General features: G+C 38.0%; 1 protein-coding gene across 3 annotated transcripts in view; it reads left to right on the forward strand.

The window, feature by feature from the left end:
* TBC1D30 (TBC1 domain family member 30) overlaps positions 1 to 20,142 on the forward strand; it is a 50,945-nt gene that overhangs the window by 18,513 nt on the left and 12,290 nt on the right. For all 3 annotated transcript variants that reach the window (XM_026070029.1, XM_026070030.1, XM_026070031.1), the window contains exons 3-9: positions 5,183 to 5,244; positions 5,629 to 5,694; positions 8,226 to 8,351; positions 9,875 to 10,060; positions 13,255 to 13,423; positions 14,850 to 15,018; positions 19,840 to 19,945. In XM_026070029.1, the coding sequence (XP_025925814.1) occupies positions 5,183 to 5,244; positions 5,629 to 5,694; positions 8,226 to 8,351; positions 9,875 to 10,060; positions 13,255 to 13,423; positions 14,850 to 15,018; positions 19,840 to 19,945 (884 nt within the window). The remainder of the gene's footprint in view (positions 1 to 5,182; positions 5,245 to 5,628; positions 5,695 to 8,225; positions 8,352 to 9,874; positions 10,061 to 13,254; positions 13,424 to 14,849; positions 15,019 to 19,839; positions 19,946 to 20,142) is intronic.

Below are 20,142 nucleotides of genomic sequence, written 5' to 3' on the forward strand. Positions count from 1 at the left end.
CCGTGCCCTCCCTCCGGCTCCTCTCCGCCCTCTGCTCCGCGGCTGCCCTAAAGCTCGGCCTCCGCAGGCCTTTCCTCAGCTCTGGACTTGCGGGGACCCCCTCGTCCCACCCGGCCTTTGTCTGCGCCAGGGTATTGTCTAAATTCACAGGGATGGTTTTCTTAAAGAGGAAGGCATCGGTTTTGCAGCTATTTTTTTCCAGATGCTACTTCAATGTTAAAATCTTTTAGGAACCAGGTGGTCAGTCAACAATGTGTATTTGCCCTAGGGAGATTCGCTTTCAGCAAAAGCACTAATGAAGATAGTTGTTACTGGATCTTGGTTGCTTGCCATCAAAACGTTGGATCGCTTTATTTTTACAAAGTATTGGAAATCTAAATTCAATTTATAATGTCTGAGACATCGCCTGTAGCTAGAATGTTGTTGATCTTCTGCCTAATCCTAGGCATGTAAAAATGCGTAAGCCTGAGGTCTGTGGATACATATGAAAACCTAGAGCAAGGCACAGAAATCTGTAAGATGCAGTTTCCCCATTGTACTAGCCGCATGTGTGTCAGGCACTCAAATGCAAGTCAGCTTTACGAATCACTTAATGCTGACTGCTGCTGTGCTTGAGATTAGTTTTGGATTGTCTCTGACATTGATGGGAAACTTATTATTAATAAGGTCTCAGGTATATTCTGGTATAGGTTCACTGGGTTGCTATCAAAAGGGCTTCCTAACTCATACTGCTCACTGACCCCTGCTCCCTTCAGTTTTTTCGTATTCCAGACAATATCATTATCTGGGTAATGACATTTGTATACTCCTAAGAAGACTAGAAGAGGTGATGGGAGATGTAACCATGAATGCCATAGTCCTATGGCTAGGAAGTCCCATTGGTTTGGGGTTTCCATATTCCTAACCTGTAAGTAAATAGTGACATCATTCAGGATGCATGTTTTCATATAGTGATGGAGCTTTTAATGAGGCTTTTTAAAAATAAGCTTAACAAAGTTTCCTTCAGATTTTCTTAGTGGTCTATAACTGCTGTCTGTTTGTATAGAGAAGTTTCTGTAGACTGCAGATTTTGGATGTGCTTTGATACTTGCGAGTGAGCTGTGGCTGTTGACAGAAGTGAGTTCATGTAGTATTAGTCAGAATGTTATTTTTATTCTTATTTTGCAGATGAACACATACATTTAGAGATTACAGGATAAGACTATGAGTCTTTCTGGTTCTGAAACAAGCAGCAACAATAAGCTGGCAATTTATGTTGCCTTTTTTTTTTTTCTTTTCCAAGTTCTGACTCCCTCTGCAGCAGGAAGCTGCTTTAGGCCTTTTTCCTTGTTTGTTTTCCATAAAATATTTATTGACTTTCCATGGGAGAGGTTCAACAGCAGCTTTTAAGTACAGTCAAGAACCTACAGTGATGTGCTTTATAAGTTTGAAGCTATGGTTCTGTAGCTCATATGCATGTGTCAGAACAGGTCATCTTCCTACACTCTTTCTGTTTTAGTACTTTTGAAAAATTCTCAGACTTTGACTCCATCCTTTTGTGTAAGTGGAGCTGTTTAATGTATCTGTGGAGTGGGAATTTGATTCCTCACCCAGATACTTGGTTGGCTGCAATGTTTTTCTCTGCCCTTGTGGTTCGTTATGTGGTCCTGTGCTACATTTTGGTGTTTTTGGTGACCTGGTTGCAAGGGCAGAGAACAGACTCTATTTCGGCATTCTTCTACCCTTCAGGAATTTGGCTAGTGACAAACATCAATACCTTCACATAAGTTTGTATCTGTAAAACAAATTAACTCATGTGTGTTAACTCCCAACAAATTCCTGCCTACATGGGTTAATAATTATTTTAGGCATGAAGTGTCAGTTGAAAGTGTATGACCTGGAGGTGATATTTAATATGTCAAATGTCACTATAGCCTGGCTGGCTTGATGTAAAAGGTCTGAACTGTACTGACAGAGCTTACAGTCCGTGAGAGTAGGAGCTATTGCTGCATATATGGTACATTTCTGCCAAGTTGTCTATGCAGAGGAGCTGGAAACAAAAATTCCCGGAAGGCCCCACAGGCTCAGGAGTCTCTCTATAAAGAGTATGTGCTTACGTAATGGAGAGGAAGGTGGCCCAGAAATGGAGAATGGAGAAAAAGGGGCAAATCCAGTGAAAATGGGTGCTGGTCTGTGGCAGGATTGGATAAGTGTGGGGTACTGAGGGAGCAAGAAGGGATTGGAGAGTTGGGGGAGTCTAGGTTAGTGTGTGGGGAGAAGGCAACTGAATGCAGGACTAAAGGGAGTCACTGGCAAGATGTAGGAGATGATGGAAGTGTAAGGGAGGGAAGGTTATATGTGAAAGGAGGCAAGGGAAGGGCTGATGATGGTCCAGATCAGAGTGGACAGGACGAAAATGATAATAGGACTGAGTGCAGAAGGAGAAATATGTGCAGGGATGGGAGATTCATTAGGAGAAGAGAAATGACAGGGGTAGAAAGGGTTGGGAATCAAGAGGTGTTGGAATAGGGATAGGCATTAATTTCCTTGGGGAAGCTCTGAAGTCCAGGGACAAATTCAGTGGAGGGTGCAGAAGCTGCACACTGCAAGATGGTTCCTGTGCCAGAAACAAGTAACAGGCAGTGCATTGCTCCCAGCTCGCTGATTGTCTTCCTGCAGATGTCCCAGGAATGTATGCTGAACTTTTTCACAAGACGTTCCTAGAAGGATAGCTTTCCCAACCTGTCTTGCCCTTAAAATCTTTAGATAAAAGTAAACATCTCAGTCTGTACTGTTTGTCTTGCAGCTTCATTTTATGTTTACGTACAGTATTTTTGTTGGACAATGTCCTAATTTTCTGTGTTTAGGAAATCTAAATACTTCAGAACATTATATGAACAGAAACAAGGCACCATCCCTGTATGGTCTCTGGCTCACTCACTGTTGCTGTTGTCTCTCCCCTGTCGCACGATCTGATCAAAAGCATCATGTCATGTGATTTTGGACATATTTCTGGACTGGGATATAACTGGGGTTGTGAACAAATAAGGGGACATAGGCTCCATGGCTTCTACAAGACATTTTGATTCATGGCCTGACTGAGAGGTTTCTCACTTTACTGTAGAGAGATACCCAGCCATGTAGCGTAGTGTTACCGTAGGATGTCATTCTTATTTCAAGTAATTTTCACACCTGTTTAATTCTCTGCCATGATTTTGTAAGCTTTTATGGACTGAGATCCAAGATTCTCATTTCAGTCTCATTTAATCAAGAGAGATACAGCTATCTGCTGCCCTGTGTGAGGTTCCTGGTCATAATGTTCATGTAAATGATAGATAATTCTACCTTACTTTGAGATAATTTTTGACCATGCTTGCTCTTTTGTATACCTGGCTGTCTCTATTTGCAGCTCTTATGCACTTTATAAGACAAAGAGAGAAGTTATTGCAGGGGTCTTTAACTCTTGGAAAACTGTACAGTGCTCAATATTTGGCTGTTGTGTTGGAAACAAATGCATGATTGTTTTGGAAGGTTATTGCTTCTTCACTACCAGGCAATGTTAGATAGCATGTCAGTTATGTTACCTTAACAAAAGGAGTCCTGGGCATGATATCTTTGTGTAGGTATTTGGGTTATCCAGTACTTAACCACTGGACTGTGGGAGTGAGACTTACTTTTTCATATTTACAGCAAATGTGATATGATTTTTGTCTTGGTATGTTACTGGCATTATTACATTGTTTTGAATTATTATTAAGAGATTTATCTGTTGGGAATCCCTGCTGAGTGCCTTGGAGTCCTGTGGTGGAATACTAATAAACAGTTACTTCCAAGAATAACTGTTAATCCTTGATTTCTTTTTTCAAGACATTGGTATTATGTTTTGAAGCTCTTACATTCCTAGATTTGACAAGCATTTTTTTAAAGTCTGAGGCAGGGAAATAACGGCACCACTCCCCAAGTCTCAGTGATGCAATGCTCTAAACAATACTGGGGTTTTTTTGCTTGTCTTTTCTTTCTCTTTCCCCTCCCCCCGTCCCCCAGCCTTGAAAGATAAGGTTTTATCTTTCTATTAATCTGCAGCTAGGTTTTAATTTACTTATCGCCAATTCAGTGTGCAAATGCTGACAGATGTTTAACATTTTAGCACTAGCAAATGCCACTACAGTTTTGGTTTTTGTCAGGCTCATAGGCTTAGTCTTCCAAAGCACTGAGTATTACTGGTGAGTTGATTTGCATGGATTTAATATACTTAACACCTTGCAGGATTAAAGTTCTTTTTATATGACTGTTAAAATATATATTCAAAAATGTTAGGCTTGCTATTCTAGGAAGACCAGAAGCTATGCATAATATTCTAAAAATGAAGCAATACGTCATACTAAATTATGGAGGAAAAATAAAGATGGACTTTATTCTTTATGCCAGAAACCTAGAGGAACGCAATGTTCAGCACCCGTGCTTTGGACAGCGACATTTGAAAGACTAAAGATTGCTATAATTCAAAATGTGTGATATTAATCAAATTAAATGTGTAACTATTATTCTTGCAACATTGTTATTCATGTCCAGATGCTGCAGTTGAGATCCTGTGTAGGCCAGACCTGAGATCCTAATATTTTATGTAATATTGTTTTTTGAAGCATCTCTGCTAACATTCTTTATAACAAATAACATAATTTGCTTTTATGGTGAAAATAAAATCTAGGTTTAAATGTAAACACTGACCAAATGTGGTTTGTGTCCTGAAGGATTATAATATATTTAGTATCGTGTGCAATAGAATAATTTGAACATGCCAAAGTTAGAAATGAGTATGAAGTGTTTTAACATCAGGGAGTTGAAACAGCTGGAAAGAAACTCTTTGTATATATTTTTTTCTGTGGGTGCATATGGCAGTTTGCAATATTCAGATATGGCCTTTAGAATACAGTGAACTACATGATTTTTAGTGGAAGGAATCATGCTGAACTACCATGTTAGAGTGAAGAGGGGACTATGAGATTTTAAAGACATGTTGTTTATATATACTTTTTAACATATGCCTTGAATTCACTGTGAAGACAAGACTTGACAGAAACAGATTGAAATATAGTTATTCAAACAAATGTAGCTGAAATCTTGAGTTATTTGAATTATTGTTTTTTTCTTTCTGAACTAAATTAAAGTCATGATCATTTATATTTTCTCTTTTTGTTTCTAGGGGTTGATACAAAATTGAAATTCACTCTTGAACCGTCTTTAGGTCAAAATGGTTTTCAGCAGGTAATTTAATTCATTTTTCTCTGGACTTGAAAGACTGGGTTCTTTTCAATAAAGATACTTGCCCTATCTCAAAAGTGCATTGCTCCATCATCATAATGTCTGTATGTTATTTCTGATTGCATAAAGAATTGTTCCATTAATATTTGGAAATGGCAGTAGTTTTTCTTTGTTTCTAAGATACCTCATAAATCTTTGTATCCTGGAATATTACATTTTTATTATATCCTATGAATTTTTTCCTGAAAATAGATTAAGTAATTAAACTCTGAAATGTGGGCAGTAAAATGAAATGAATGTGCATATCTGAGGTGGTGTAGATTTTACCATGTTGTTGCATTGAGCTAATGGCATATATTTACCCTTTTTGAATGTTTTTGCTTTTAGTGGCATGATGCACTCAAAGCAGTGGCCAGATTGCCAACAGGCATACCGAAAGAATGGCGGAGAAAGGTAGGTAGTTCTGTATGCTTTGTGGTGCATGTCACCTTGTGGGTTTCTCACAAGAGAGAGATGAACAACATCAATATTACCAGTGTTTTTTAACAAATATTTTGGAGTTTTAAATTTAAACTTGTACTGGGGATTCTTCATAGTTAATGTTCTTCAGTGATCACCTCATAGGGCAGCTGGAGAGACTGAGGAGACAAGTAAAGATGGTGTTTACACCAGTGAGGTTCTTTCTGCTTGGGGCTTAGGTAATTTATTAATTGCTTTAGGTAATTATTAATTGCTTAGGTAATTGCTTTATTTTGTCAGTCTCAAAGAACTGCATTGGTGAAGCTGCCCAGCAGCTGAAGAGCAACTGAAAGGAGAGCAAATCTTCAGTGTAGGCTGTCAGATTTATGAAGGTGAAATTGGTAAATGCTAGTACTGGCAAGAGGGTTCACAGAAACATTTGATGGGAAAAGGCAGATTGCTTAGACAGGGGAATTCAGGAGTGATATAGAGTGGTAGAAAGTGCCATTAATGTGAAATTACACTGAGTTAGTGTTGTAGGAAGGGGTCTGGTGGGATTACACTAAATTTACTTTACTGCTTGCTTTAATAATATTTGATGTTCCCTAGTATTAAAAAAAGAAGGCGTATATGTTTGTCTTTTGTAAAAACTAAATGAGAAATGTGATCTCAGTTTTAAAAATGTTTTACTAAAAGGAAATTTTTAAAAACTTTATTAAATATGTGTAGCTCTATATTTTTGATGCTTTGGATCATTTTCCTTATCCTGTTTTCTTCTTGCTATCTTTCCAACCTGTACTGTTCAATCAGTTTACATATTGGAGGAAGGAAATGGAAGAATTATAGGGGCATCATTTTCCTCACACCACTACCATTTTATTTTTAATCTATGACTCCAATGAATCATTATATCCATTCAATAGCCTTTTTCTTCCTGTAAAGTTCTCTTTCCGCCCTCCAGTAAGTCTCTCGAATTGCCCTTTCATTTTTTCTGTGGTGCACGAGTGGCAGATGTCTCTCTTCTCACTTGTCCTCCTCATCCAGCCCATCCCTATATGATTGCTCACACATGGCCACAGAATACTAACCAGGGGAGCAGTGTTAAGAAAAAAGGGATGAAGCCTTTTCACACTATTCTCTGGTTTCCCAATCATTTCAAGATTGCCATCAGAATGAAGTATTTGATGTGTTGGCAGCATGGGTGATTTTCTGCCCTTCTGGCAGCAGAAGGGGCAGGATGACATCTGCATTACAGCTGTAGCATCTAACATTTGTTCCTGGGGCTGGCAGAAGTAAAGAATCCAGTCAGACAGCATCACCAGGTTGATAGCAGTGCCAAAGGCTGTTTGGAGGCAGACCAGAGCAACGTTCCCCTGCACAGGAGGCTTTGCGAAAGTGTGGGAAGGGATGCTTAAATGCAGGAAATCTGTGATTCTGTGAGCTGTCTATAAATTCCTTCAGCATGCAACTATCTAAGTGTTTATATCTGTGGGAAGTGTCTGAATTGCTTTTCTCACTTGGGTGGGTTAATGGCTAATATAAAACTTCTCCCACTTGCTTTCATGATTTCTTTCAATTTCCTGAAGAGAAAAGTCCTTCACCACTGTTTTGTCATTGTATGGTCTGTCGTGTCTCTTTATTGTTCAGGAACTTTTCAAATGTTTAATGAAGGTCCAGTCTTTAACTTGAATATACATATATAAATTTGTTTTGGTAATTATTGGGTAACCAAAATGTCTGTTTTCAAAACTACCTGTGGTGCTAACAGTTTAGGAAGCCCTTTTATGAGTAACTTACTCTGATCTAAGTAATACTTTGGGATTAATCCCAAATGTTTTATCCTGGACACCACCTCTTCTGTAATGTTGATCAGAAGAGACCCCTGGGAGAGAGAAGCACTGCTGGGTTTCTTTTGCAGAGTTTCCAGGAGATGGATCCACAGTGGAGTTTGAGGAAAACCTGAAGCTGTGTTACTTTTTTATACTACTCTTTGCTGGTTATGAGGTTAGAAGGGCTGACCTGGCCAGGAGGGTTCTTGCAGGAGGAGGGTTCTTGCAGGAGGAGGGTTCTTGCAGGAGGAGGGTTCTTGCAGGAGGAGGGTTCTTGCAGGAGGAGGGTTCTTGCAGGAGGNTTGCAGGAGGAGGGTTCTTGCAGGAGGAGGGTTCTTGCAGGAGGAGGGTTCTTGCAGGAGGAGGGTTCTTGCAGGAGGAGGGTTCTTGCAGGAGGGTGGACGTCCATCTTGGAGGGCCAGTGTGGATTCAGTGTCTGACAGTGGACTTGCATCTTTGCAAGAGGTTCACGGAACACGCTTAGTGCTAACCGTTTCCATCCCTTCTGTTTTAGGGAGCCGGGTATGACTTTGATTGTTCAGAAATTGTGTTAAGTATAGTTCTGTTCTGCATAATTCAAGTCTAAGATCAGATGTATGGCTAGAGCTGGTGAGGTTCATTTAATTGTACACATGAACTGCTCATATCCTGCCTGAGAAATAATGCATTTTGTTGGCTTGCTTTGTGTATTTCTAGGTTTGGCTGACTCTAGCTGATCAGTACTTGCACAGTATAGCCATTGACTGGGATAAAACAATGCGTTTCACATTCAATGAAAGAAGTAATCCTGATGATGACTCCATGGGCATCCAGATAGTAAAGGTAGTCAAGTAATTATTATTATTATTATTATTTTTTTTTTTTTTGAAGAAACAGAGTTTGGATTTATTTTTTTTTCTCTGCTTCTGCATTGTCACAAATTATACCTTAATTTCCCTTGGCCCACCAAAATTATTTCTTCTGCTTTTTTGGTCCTTCTTCTGCATTCATCTGGTTGGTGTTTACTGGAAAAAAAAAAAAGGAAAAAAAAATGGATAGAACATTTTTGCCTAATTTTCTGAAGACAGAGGTACATAAGGGTTCTTCCTCTTCTCTGTATTTTATAAATAAATATAAATATTTGCTGGGATTAAACAGTATTATAATATAGTTATTGAGCATATTTTCAGTTATTTTACAGTAGTGAAACATCTTTGCCTATGTATTTATCTCAGCTGATTGCCATTTTATATTTAAAGCAGTAGCCACTTTTGGGCAGGAGCTTAACAGATTTATATTGTTGTGGTGCTTTCAATCTCGGCCTATTTACCCAGAAGAGATTGTTTATGTTCTGTAGTCACTGTAATTAGAGTACACAGAGCAAAGTACTTTGTGTTCCTGATTATTACAATTGTCATCTGTACTTGGTAATTTAAGGCTATAGATATTACTCATGGGATAATAAAAATTGTAGTACGTTTGCCTTTCAGTCACAAATTTCTTAAAATCTCCTGAATGTCATTTTTGTTTCTTTACGTTTTGAAAACTTAGTAACCTGGCAGTTCTTTTACACTTTGATACAAACAGTTGCTCTTTTTCATTTGATCTTTTTTAAAAAAAAAAAAAGGATTTTGTCTGTATTCTTTTTCTAACACAAATTGCCACTTCAAAGAATGCAATAGTAATAACGAGCATGTTTCAGTCAAAAACTCTAATGGTTTCTAAAACAAAGTTTTGGAGGGGTAGGTCATTGGCAAATGCTTACTAGAAATTCTGTATCTAGCTTCAAACTTTGAAATTGCTGCTGTTAATGTCAGTTGTATATGAGCATCCACTCTAATCCTTCATTCCATGTTGTGCAATGTTAACAAATCATGATATTCTGCTGACCCAAACATTGTAATGGTTGCCCTGTGCAATGAAAGCTATTTGGAAACAGAAAAATGTAATATTCTTCCCTAAGGCTTCTGTTTAAGATACGCAGAATACATTTTTCTGAAGCCTTACTTCTGAAAATCTATAAAATCCAGAGAAAACAGCATTCTATGGAGGAAGATTTTAAAAAGAATTATGCAGCTGTTATGTTTTGCCTCTTTAAAACGTAGATATCTTCTAATATCTTCTGTGGCAACTTCATATGAACATCTTTTAGGTAACTTGTTTATTTAAGACCTTGCTCAACTTATTTCATTTCTTCAGTAAGCAAAAGGTTTTCAAATTAAAAAAGAAACATTCTCATCAACTTTGGGAATACATGTTGGGAGGATGGATGGGGAAGGAAAACTGGAATAGGCAGGAGAGCTAAAGGGGGAAGGAAAATACATTTCTTTTCCTTTTCTTCTTTTTTTTTTCCTTTTTCTTTAAAGGACCTTCACCGAACTGGTTGCAGTTCTTATTGTGGCCAGGAGGCAGAGCAAGATCGAGTGGTATTAAAACGAGTTTTGCTGGCTTATGCCAGGTGGAATAAGTCTGTTGGCTATTGTCAAGGTTTTAACATACTAGCTGCACTCATTCTGGAAGTAATGGAGGGCAATGAAGGGGATGCCCTGAAAGTAAGTACAATTTTTTTGTTGCATTGTTGAGGATTGCTTTTAGTTGGTGAATTTTAGAATAAACCAATGCTTGGATTTGTAGACAGCCTAAAGGAGCAGGGCTCAAAGGAATTTACGGGTTCCTATCTGTGGATTGTTTGTTATCCTGTCTAAGCTGAAGGGGACAGTTTGAGTATTATCACTGTTAACATTTCAATCAGTAATGAGTGGAGCTTGGCCTTAATAAAATAGATGAGAACGCACCTACTGACTTTGAAAGAAGTTATCCCATAACCCCCATACTTCCCCCAGACTGCACAGGCAGCTGAAACCTCCAGCTTCCATAAACAGCTTCTATGAGGAAGTTAAAAAAATCTACTGCCTTTTTAAACAAATTGCTAGGAAAACACAAAGTAAATATGATATAAAATGAGAATAAATAGCTTTGAAGCTACTGTCTGGGCTGCATTATTCATTTCAGTGTTTGGTTTCTTAGGCATTTTCTATCCTAATTAAAAGGAGGCTTCATAAAGTTTATAATATGTCACAAAAAGGAAGTCCAGCTTAATACAGGACGTGGTTTAAGGCTTGCCAAAGTCACGTGCAAGTTTTCTTAAATAAACTTGCTCATACATGTGAGCTGGAGTCAAATTAATAAAAGATGATTGTGGCTCTTGAGATAGAGTTGTTTATTTTGCCTTAGATAATGTTAAATATGCTAAATACTTAAATTCACTCAAAGCTCCTAAAATATAAAGCTTTTGGAAGTAGAGTCCAGCTAGCTGGTATTTAATGCTTCATTCTATAGAACTACCTATAATAGTAAGAAAATACTACAGTATGCCTACTTTATATCATAGAGGAAATTTCCTTTGAAAATTCTTGCTGAAAATTTCATCAGTATAATTAATTATTAATAACTATAATTGTGTCACATTTTATTGTAAACATATACTGTCCAGAAGCTCCTAAGATGTATTGTGATGGTACAGGAAATCCAGTCGCCTAAGGTTTATGAACTCCAACCTAATTATAAGAACTGTAGGCGTCTTTATATGTTAGGATTCTCTTTTACTGTGGTGTATTGTGGAGACAATGGGATAGCACCAGCATGCCCAGTTCTGGAGAGGTAAATCACTGAAGGCTGTTAGCACCCAAATGGGTCCTACCTGGCAAAAATATCAATCCAAAATAAAGTCATTTTTCTCCAAACTCAGTGCATGGGTTGGATTGGGTTTTGAAGGGTTTGAATTTCCCCAGAAGCGTGCGCCAAAAAAAAAAAAAAAAAGGCAGGCGGAATTGAAAGTTAGCACCAGTTTGAACCTGAGAGATACAAATGGTCTTAGAGATGAAGAATGTCAAGGCAAGAGAGGAATGAAGGAGCTGACTTTTGTCATTTTTAACTGCAGGTCAAGCTAAGGAAGAAAGATTCTGGTTTGCAAGGAGGAATGAGAGAGAAAGAGGGGTTTTGAGGGGTTTCTGGAGTGACTGAGGGCTGAAGAACCCTTTAGAGTGCTGAGGTGGGAGGCACATATGGGTGTTTTGTTACTGTAGTCACTGCACTGACTAAAGCAAGCGATGAGTGACTTTATAAAAGCTGCAGAGTCTGTCGCCTGTAAAGCTGCGAGCCAGATTCCCCTCAGGACTGGAGCAATGGGGAAAACTATGCTTAGGTTATGCAGAGTCTGGGAGTTAAGGGGGCGAGGGGATCCTAGGGGCTCGCCAGAGAGTCAGGTGCCCTTGCGGGGAAGGAATACTGAACGGAAACTCTGTGTCTGGGAAGTGTCTCTCAGAAGCCAGGAAACAGATGGTACTACTGAGACTATGGGGCTTTAACAGCGCAGGACCTGACATGGTAGCTTTGGTGAGTGTCCAGCCAGGGAAGCTTGAGTCTTCATTAGTTAAGGTAAGCCTGTTTCTATTAAATCCTTGAAGACATGTCAAATTTAGCAATGTGAGCAAACCTAATGAAGTTATGGTAAGTAAGAAAATCATAGCTTGCATGCGTAGAAGTTATCAAAGCACAGATATGGCTCATATAGCTACTGAATCATAAAAACCAGATAAACAGCACGTTGTTGTGGGGAAAAACTACAAAATCAAATAATAAAAAGAAATGCGTAGAGAATGTGTCATGAAAAATGTATATTTCATGAAAGATGTGTATTGCAAACTGGTAAATACATGGGACTGTTCTTTTAAAAAACACAAATCGTTCTCAAAACACTTCAGATGCCAGTGAAGTAGAACAGAATTCAGTGTTGCAAAAAGGCTTCTGTTCTTTCCTGTTCTCTCATATATCTGAGATTTCTGAAGGAGGCTCATCTGAAATTTTAACAAATGAGTAATGGAGAGCAGTAGCATGTGGGGTGACCATGTGCAGGCCCTCTTGATACTATTTGCAGAGTGGACAAAGATATTGTAAAGATCCTGAAGTGAAGGGCAGTATATTTTATTGGGCTGATGATATATATTGATTTCTGCATATTTTTGTTTCATTTGTTCATTCTTAAAAGTTTCACGGTATCCAGTGGATTAACTGTTACCAATGTAGTTGAAATTTCTTTCTCACTTGAAACAGATGTCTTTTTAAATTGTCTTACGCTGCTTAATTTAGCACCTTATAAAGTGACAAGATGAAGTGCAGCACACAGTAACACATCACACTAAAATGTGTGAAGAATGTTTTTTTTAAAGAACAGTATCTAGCATTTTGCAAAAAAAAAAAAAAAAAAAAAAAAAGATTATTTGGATGATAAGTCTTCTAGTTGGGACATATAGCAACCAGACACAGGACAGTGGAACTTACCAACAATTTGGAGCATCTCATAAACACCTATAGCAACAGAAGTGTGAAAAGTTGTCTTTGATTTGAATAATGATTACAATTTGGGCATAGTTCACTGTGAAATTGATTTCAGTTATTAATGGTCTATAAAGTCTGAACAGCTTCAAGAAGCTGTCTTAACTTTTGTTGCCTTGATTGCTTGCGGATGCCTGGATTACATGTGGATGCTTAAAATGATATTACTTTTCCCAGGGCTCAGAGTCCATGTAAATGGAGATGCCAGAGGCATGTGTCACCACTGGCTCAAAGCCATAGTTCAGTAACAGACGATTTTAGGATTATATATAGTTTTTTTTTTTTTTTTTTTGTTATTCCTAGAAAATAACAGGCACTGTAAGTCCTACACTTATGTTTAATTTTCTTACAGATCATGATTTACCTAATTGATAAAGTACTTCCTGATAGCTATTTTGTCAATAATCTCCGGGCTCTGTCTGTGGATATGGCTGTTTTCCGAGATCTTTTAAGAATGAAACTTCCTGAACTGTCCCAGCACTTAGATACTCTGCAAAGAGCTGCTAACAGAGAAAGTGGAGGTAGGTTCGACAGATAATGCTATTAAATTCCTTCTTGCTATTGTTTCATTTGAACACTGGTCTAAAAATACAGTCTTTTAAATATTTATATAAATATGTAACTTGGAATATATATTTAAAATTGTTAAAAGTGAAAGAAGACTGTTTCCATTATTGATAAGCTTAACAAATTGGCAGCTCTCTCACGAAAAGTAAATAGGGAGATACTTTGGTCCAACAGTTGACTGCAAACAGAATTGTGTTGACAAGGACATAAAACGTGGCGTGACAATGCCATAACAAAGCTTAGTACAAGGGCTACCTTGAAAGGGATGTTTCTTGGTTTAGCTCAAGATATCTGTCTAACCACTTGCTGCTTGTAGTTGCTAGACCTAGCTAGTTGTTTTGGGAAGAGTTACAATGTGCGAGTGAGTGTTGGCTGCTTATTATTTCTTCACCTGGATGCCTAGGAGTACACAGATACAAAACAACACTTCCTGTGTTGCTGCCTGAAAGCTATCTTTGCACTGTGATTTTAGGTACAGCATGCCTTCCAGACTTATTTTTTAACAAGATACAGCTGAGGTTTTTTTGGGGGGTAAGTTTTATTTATTTATTTATTTTCCCATTCTGAAAGTTAAGTACATCCTGAGCTCCATCTTAGAAAAGATCTACTACCATATTGCAGTAGTAAATAAAGAATCTCCTGGCTGTGCCAAACTGTATAAAAACAAAGGGTATCAAGTAAGCATTTGCTTTTTGAAAGTTTTTGTGGGCAGCAGCCTCTTTGGGTCATGGTCTCCTATCCATCAGTTGGCACTCGGATGCATAAAGCACTCTGAGCATAACAAGAATATAGTATTTCAGGTTTTCAGGCTGAAATAATAAATCTTGTCTGAAACTGTTAGAAAGCCAACTTCTTCACATTGCAGAAAACTTGAATGTGTTACAGCTGCTTCTGCTAGGTTGGCAGAAGCTTAGCAAAGACAGTATATTGGGATTTTAATACAATAGATAAGACGTTAAAGGACAGTCACCTTCATGCAGCTAAAGACTTTTTTTCCCCCATTAGCTTCTGTAGAAATACATCTTAAAAAAAAACAAAAAACCAAACTTTTAGCTCTTGTGGCTTTGAGGAAGGAGAAGCAATCTTTCAATACAAAAATGTGTAGCAGTGTTTTCCAAAGTTAACAGACCTCTCCAATACCAATGCTGCTGCTTAGAGCTTTCTGCAGTGCAGCAAAATGAAAGCTGACTGGATATGTCACTTTTTCCACTGCTCTTGTTCTCAGCTCCTCTTTGGACAGCCTCAACCTGAAAAGGCTTTGAGCAATAACAGAAGTACTAGCATGACTGGTAGATTTCAGCATGCAGAACTGCATCAGTTTGTACGCCTTGTAAAATAACAGTAAAATCAGAATGACTTTAAGGATTTCTTTTTTTTCAGGAGGCTATGAACCCCCACTTACAAACGTCTTCACAATGCAATGGTTTCTGACCCTCTTTGCAACTTGCCTGCCTAACCATACAGTTCTGAAGATCTGGGATTCAGTATTCTTTGAAGGCTCTGAAATTATACTGAGAGTAGCTCTGGCTATCTGGGCAAAGTTGGGAGAGTAAGTGATCATTTTCATCTGATTTTCTTTTTAATATGAGCAATGTATATAACTTATATGTTGTTATGAAGAGCATGTTTTCAATTCTAAACAAGATGTGGTCTTTCAAGAGAATACTTCCGCTTTGAAAAAGCGGCATGAAGTGTCTCTATGGCTTCTTCAGAAATGTGTGCTGGAGAACATCATCATGATTGCAGAAAGATGGGCTTGATAATGAATTGACCCTTCCTGCAGCAGATGTCTCCAGTTATTTGCATTGTCTGTGTATAATGTCTTCATGCTATGCTAAAATGTTGATTGGACTTTCAAGTACAGAGAAATCTGAGGGAGATATGAAATACTCTATGGAAAGAGATACAGAGAGACTTGAGGGTGACTAGCTGGCTTATTTGGGTACCTGAAACTGGGGATGTTGTTTCCCTCATTTTTGCCTTTCAGGCAGAGGGACTTAAAGATTTGAGCCCATTGGCTCTACCTGAGAAAAGAGTTAAGTGTTATTAAAAGAATGATTTAGTATTACATGGTTATTTTCTGTTAAGTCCTGCAAACAAGTTTTCCTGAAATTCTCTGCTTCTAAGCACAATCTAGCCAACTTTCTATTAAAATCTTTTATGGCTTCAGAAACCTGCCACAAAGGGCAAAAGACGAGATCATTAGTTCTTCTTAACTGCCTCTGTCATAGCAAATACTTGCTTTCCAAAAAGAATGAACAGTCCTCCTGCAGAAATGAGAGTTTTGTCACTGACTTCGATGGGAAGTGTGGGCTCTTACAGGCCAAGCAGTTGTTATTTCGGCTGGAAACTTTTTTCAGTTGACATCAGCAGCTACATCAAACTTTTCTTATGACACCTACCAATACTCACCTTCCTTTTTTTTTTCCCTGAGACTGAGCCACTGGGAGTTTACATTCAGCTCTGTCCTTGAAGGTTTCTTTTCTTTTTTTTCTTTCAGAATAAATTAGCAGCACAGGCCAGTAACACTTCAGGAGACTCATTTAGTATATTTCATTTTTAATCAGAATAATAATAATTAATTGCCTAAGACCTTTATGTGTTCAGTTCATGAATTAAACTTTCATGAATCATTTACATTAGGATTAAGCTAGATGTAGTCCCGTTGTGTACTATTACTTTGTACTATACCTCTAGATAAAAGTTCCTGTTGCACTGAGTCTCTGTGCACTTATAAGCTGCATTTACAAATGTTCCAACTCATAACATGATAAAAAAGAAAGTCACTGCTTTGAAGAATTTACTGTAAAATCTAATCAAGGCAAAAATAAAGCATGTGGATTACAAAAATGGGAAGGATCGGGGTGGGGAAATCATCTATAAGAATAAGATGAAGTGAGCAAGCTAATCACACTGCACATCTCTATAACTATTGTTTTGCGGGGACTGGGAGACAATGTGGCTTCAGGACAGATTTGGGGGCACTTAACAGAAATCAGCAGTGGTGTGATAACCAGAGATGCAGAAGACGACAGGTCACAAAAACTGAGCAACTGAAATTCAGTAAGTTTATGATTAATGTTATTACATGAGATGAGGAAGTGAAAGATGACTAGGCACTATGTTTTTGCTGGGAGGAGATTGTGAGTTTGTTTATTTCTCCCCCAGCTAAATGCTGTAGTAGTGCAGGGGGGATTTAGAGAAGTTAAACCAGAGACAATGATCAGAGTCTCATGATCTTCATACTTTTCATGAATATCTTTCTAGACATGAAAATGGGGTGAGAAGTGCTTTCTTAAAATGTGGGAGGTTCTGTTATGCTTGTGTTTTGAGGGAAAGAGACTTAAGGAATGGGCAGGTTAAAAATAGGGGCATTGGGAAAGTAATATGAGTTCATGAGATCCTGAAGGTATTAGGGAAGATAAGCAAAGTTTCCATGGTAGTTGGCTACATATCCATTACTTTTATTTTTTTTTTCACTGCTCAGTCATTCTTTTAGCTAAAGTATGTTAAGATTTCAGTAGTAGATTCATAGTTCAATGGTAGTTTCCTAATGTGGATGCTTAAGATAGATCAAGAGAAGTTTTGTCTTCTAATCCTTCAGGAAAAAGGCAGTGTACTTTTTTGGTCATTCCAGCAGCTATAATTTAACAGGAGGAGGCTACAGTACGTTCAGTTCTTTGAGTGTTCCAGGTCACAAATAGGTAATACAAATGATTTGTAAAAACAAGTGTGTTTTAGTTTTAGGAATACTTCCTGTAATTGATGTGTACAGTAACATAGGAAGAAAAATAGCAATGGTCAAAACAGTAAAGATTCCTGTCGTCAGAAGCAGATTCTTAAACAATGTGACTGTAAACAATCAGGAAGAAACCTGGAGCTGCTTGCTGAGTGAAAGAAGAAAGTCTTACTGTTACGAAAGATTGGAGTACTGCCTTTCAAAGTAGAGCGTGTTCTGAGGAAACCCAGCTGTTACACAGACTGGTGTCACCTGGGGAATGGGAGTTGGATCAGCAGATGTTCAATGGCCATATTATCCAGATGACGATTGCTTCAAGTTAGTCCATTTTGGGCCTAGCCACGGCAGAGAAATCCTGTTCTGCTGCAAGCAGTGGTTCAACTGAAAATCATGGTCATCTTTTCATAGTTAGGCAGGCTCAGGACACTGTCTCCTCCTCCAGTGTACTAGGAGCAATAGGAAAGATGCCAGTGGTGAATCATGTAGATCCTGATTTTAGACTAGAAGTAGCTCTGCGTGCTGGAAGTTTTCCTGCATGTACCTGATTTCTTCAGCAGTGCTTCCAGACATTTTCATGTTACCAGGCTGAAATTGGTGGCATGGAGACTTAAAGTCCAAAATTTTAAGATGCTATGTGTCAAAGGCCATGAAAAAATCTGTGTCCACCTTTACACCTTTTTGGATTTTGTTGTTGTTCTGAATTTTTTTCATCTTAGTCACCTGGACAGAATCATTGTTCCCTTAATCAACAAAGAACAATTTTAGAGCTCCTTCTTAAAATAGTTGTTAGTGTGATGCCTCTCTGTTCTGATGAAGTCCAGAGAAGAAATGCAATTTACTTCTCCAGCCTATATTTTTCTTTTTCTCAAGTCAGCTGGCTAGACTTAGATTTTAGACCAAAAGCTAATGGCAGAATGGGTCTCAAGAGTCTTACAGGCACAGATATTTCATTTTTAAATGCCTGGGATAAAGCTTAGATGAATAATAGGTCATTGAGTAAATTTCCTCAAAACAGTGATTTCAGCCAGAGTGATTCTTGAACTATGATTTTTTTCTAGCTAAAGATCCATCCTAGTAGATCTTTCTAGAACAATTAGAGCTAGATTTCCTGCCAAGGAATGTATGCTCCTTTTCTTTGAGGATATTTTTAGGAAGGAAAAATTAACTTGTGTATAGCTCTAAGACACCCAAGCCACATTAAGAGAATGTGGATTACTTTAATTTCTTCCAGATTTATTGCAAAGTTGTGAGTCTTTTTAAACCTAATTAAATCTAATCCACAGGATGAGGATAATAATATTTATTTTCCCCTTGAAGGTGCTGTAAAGTTAAATGAATATTTGCAAAATATATTGGTATCTTTGAGTGGAAGTTGTTGTAAGTGCAAAGAATTGATTAATTTTAACTAGCTACTCAGTGATTTATTACTCTTCTTTGCTTCCCCATCTCCATCTTTAATTGGTTTTGTTGTTTGAAGGTCAGACAAGGGTTCTCAGAAAAACTGGTGGGAATAAGATTAATTTTTATTCTGAGAGGTCTGAAGAAGGGCCTTGAAAGTTCCAAAGCTTTTCTAATTGATCAGGCCAGCGTATCCTTTAATCAAGCTGTGACACAATGGCTATATAATATATGTAGCTAAACTGACCAACTTGTAGACATATATGTGTGAAAGAACGGCCCAGTGTTGTTTTTTGTATGTCTATGCGAGATGTTACAAGATTAATTTGAGAAGAGACACTTACTGCACTGAATCCTATGTGATGGCACGAGTTTTTGAAGCTCAAACTCATTCTCAGTATTTCTGAGGTGATAGATTTCTCTTCTGGCCAGCATTAGACTTGATTGGGATAGAAGTAAAACAAATTTTTCTCTTCATGGGAGAGGATGTTTATTTACTGACCTAAGGTACATCCAACAGCCACTCACAAAGGCATATTACTCATTCTTCTCTTCCTTTGGGTGACACGCTGTGGGTGATTTTATGTTTTCAGAAACTTAAAAGTTAAAAATGCTTGTATCTCTAAAGATAAAGACAGTTTGGAAATAGTGTTCATAGGTATGCAAGATATGAGAGAATTTTTCTGCATTCTGCGCTGCTTGAGCACAGTTCTATTGAATACAGTTATATATATGTATACGTATTGATTTTCTCCACTGGAGTGTTTCCTGGCCAAACAAAATTTTCCTATTTGGCAAAAAGACAATTCAGCCAGTGAATTCAGCTTGCTGGTGCCCAGTGAAGAATGTGTGGTGAGACAATCAATAAATCTTTATGCTTCTTTTTTTGAACTGATGGGAAAGCTCGCTTGTGTTAGTAGAAGGCAGGATTTATCGGTTCTCAAGTTGTAGAAGTGAAAGGAGCAGGATGAAGAACCTGTCCATACATGCATGAATCCTTTGTCATGGGCAGTCAGGCCAGTAGATTGTGCTCAGTCCATTCTTTTACTGCACCAGTATTTCTAATGGGATGTGCATGATTTTATTATTTGAAAGTGTGGGGAGGATCGCAGTGAACTTAAGCTGACTAATAGAAGTGCATATTTTATGATTGCAGAAAGTTCAATTTTGGTTTGGAAGTGTATACTCATATGTAAAAAATAAAACAAAAGTCCAACATATATTTTGATGTAGGCAAATAGAGTGTTGTGAAACTGCAGATGAGTTTTACAGTACCATGGGCAAGCTGACCCAGGAGATGCTGGAAGACAGTCTGATTGACAGCAATGAACTCATGCAGGTGAGTAAATGTGATGTAATTATTGTTTGTGTGTTCTGTGTGTTCCTTGGATACTGATTTCTGAAGAATTATGCTTTTTATTCAGGTACTGCAGAAACCTAAACTCTCCCAAGAATTAAAAATAAGGTAGCTGGGATAAGCTAACATGTCAGTAGAACAAATAGATGACCTGCAATTAAAGCTAAAATCTTGTCTTG

Source organism: Apteryx rowi, unplaced genomic scaffold, assembly GCF_003343035.1.
Source record: "Apteryx rowi isolate R43461 unplaced genomic scaffold, aptRow1 scaffold_302, whole genome shotgun sequence".
Classification (NCBI taxonomy): domain Eukaryota; kingdom Metazoa; phylum Chordata; class Aves; order Apterygiformes; family Apterygidae; genus Apteryx; species Apteryx rowi.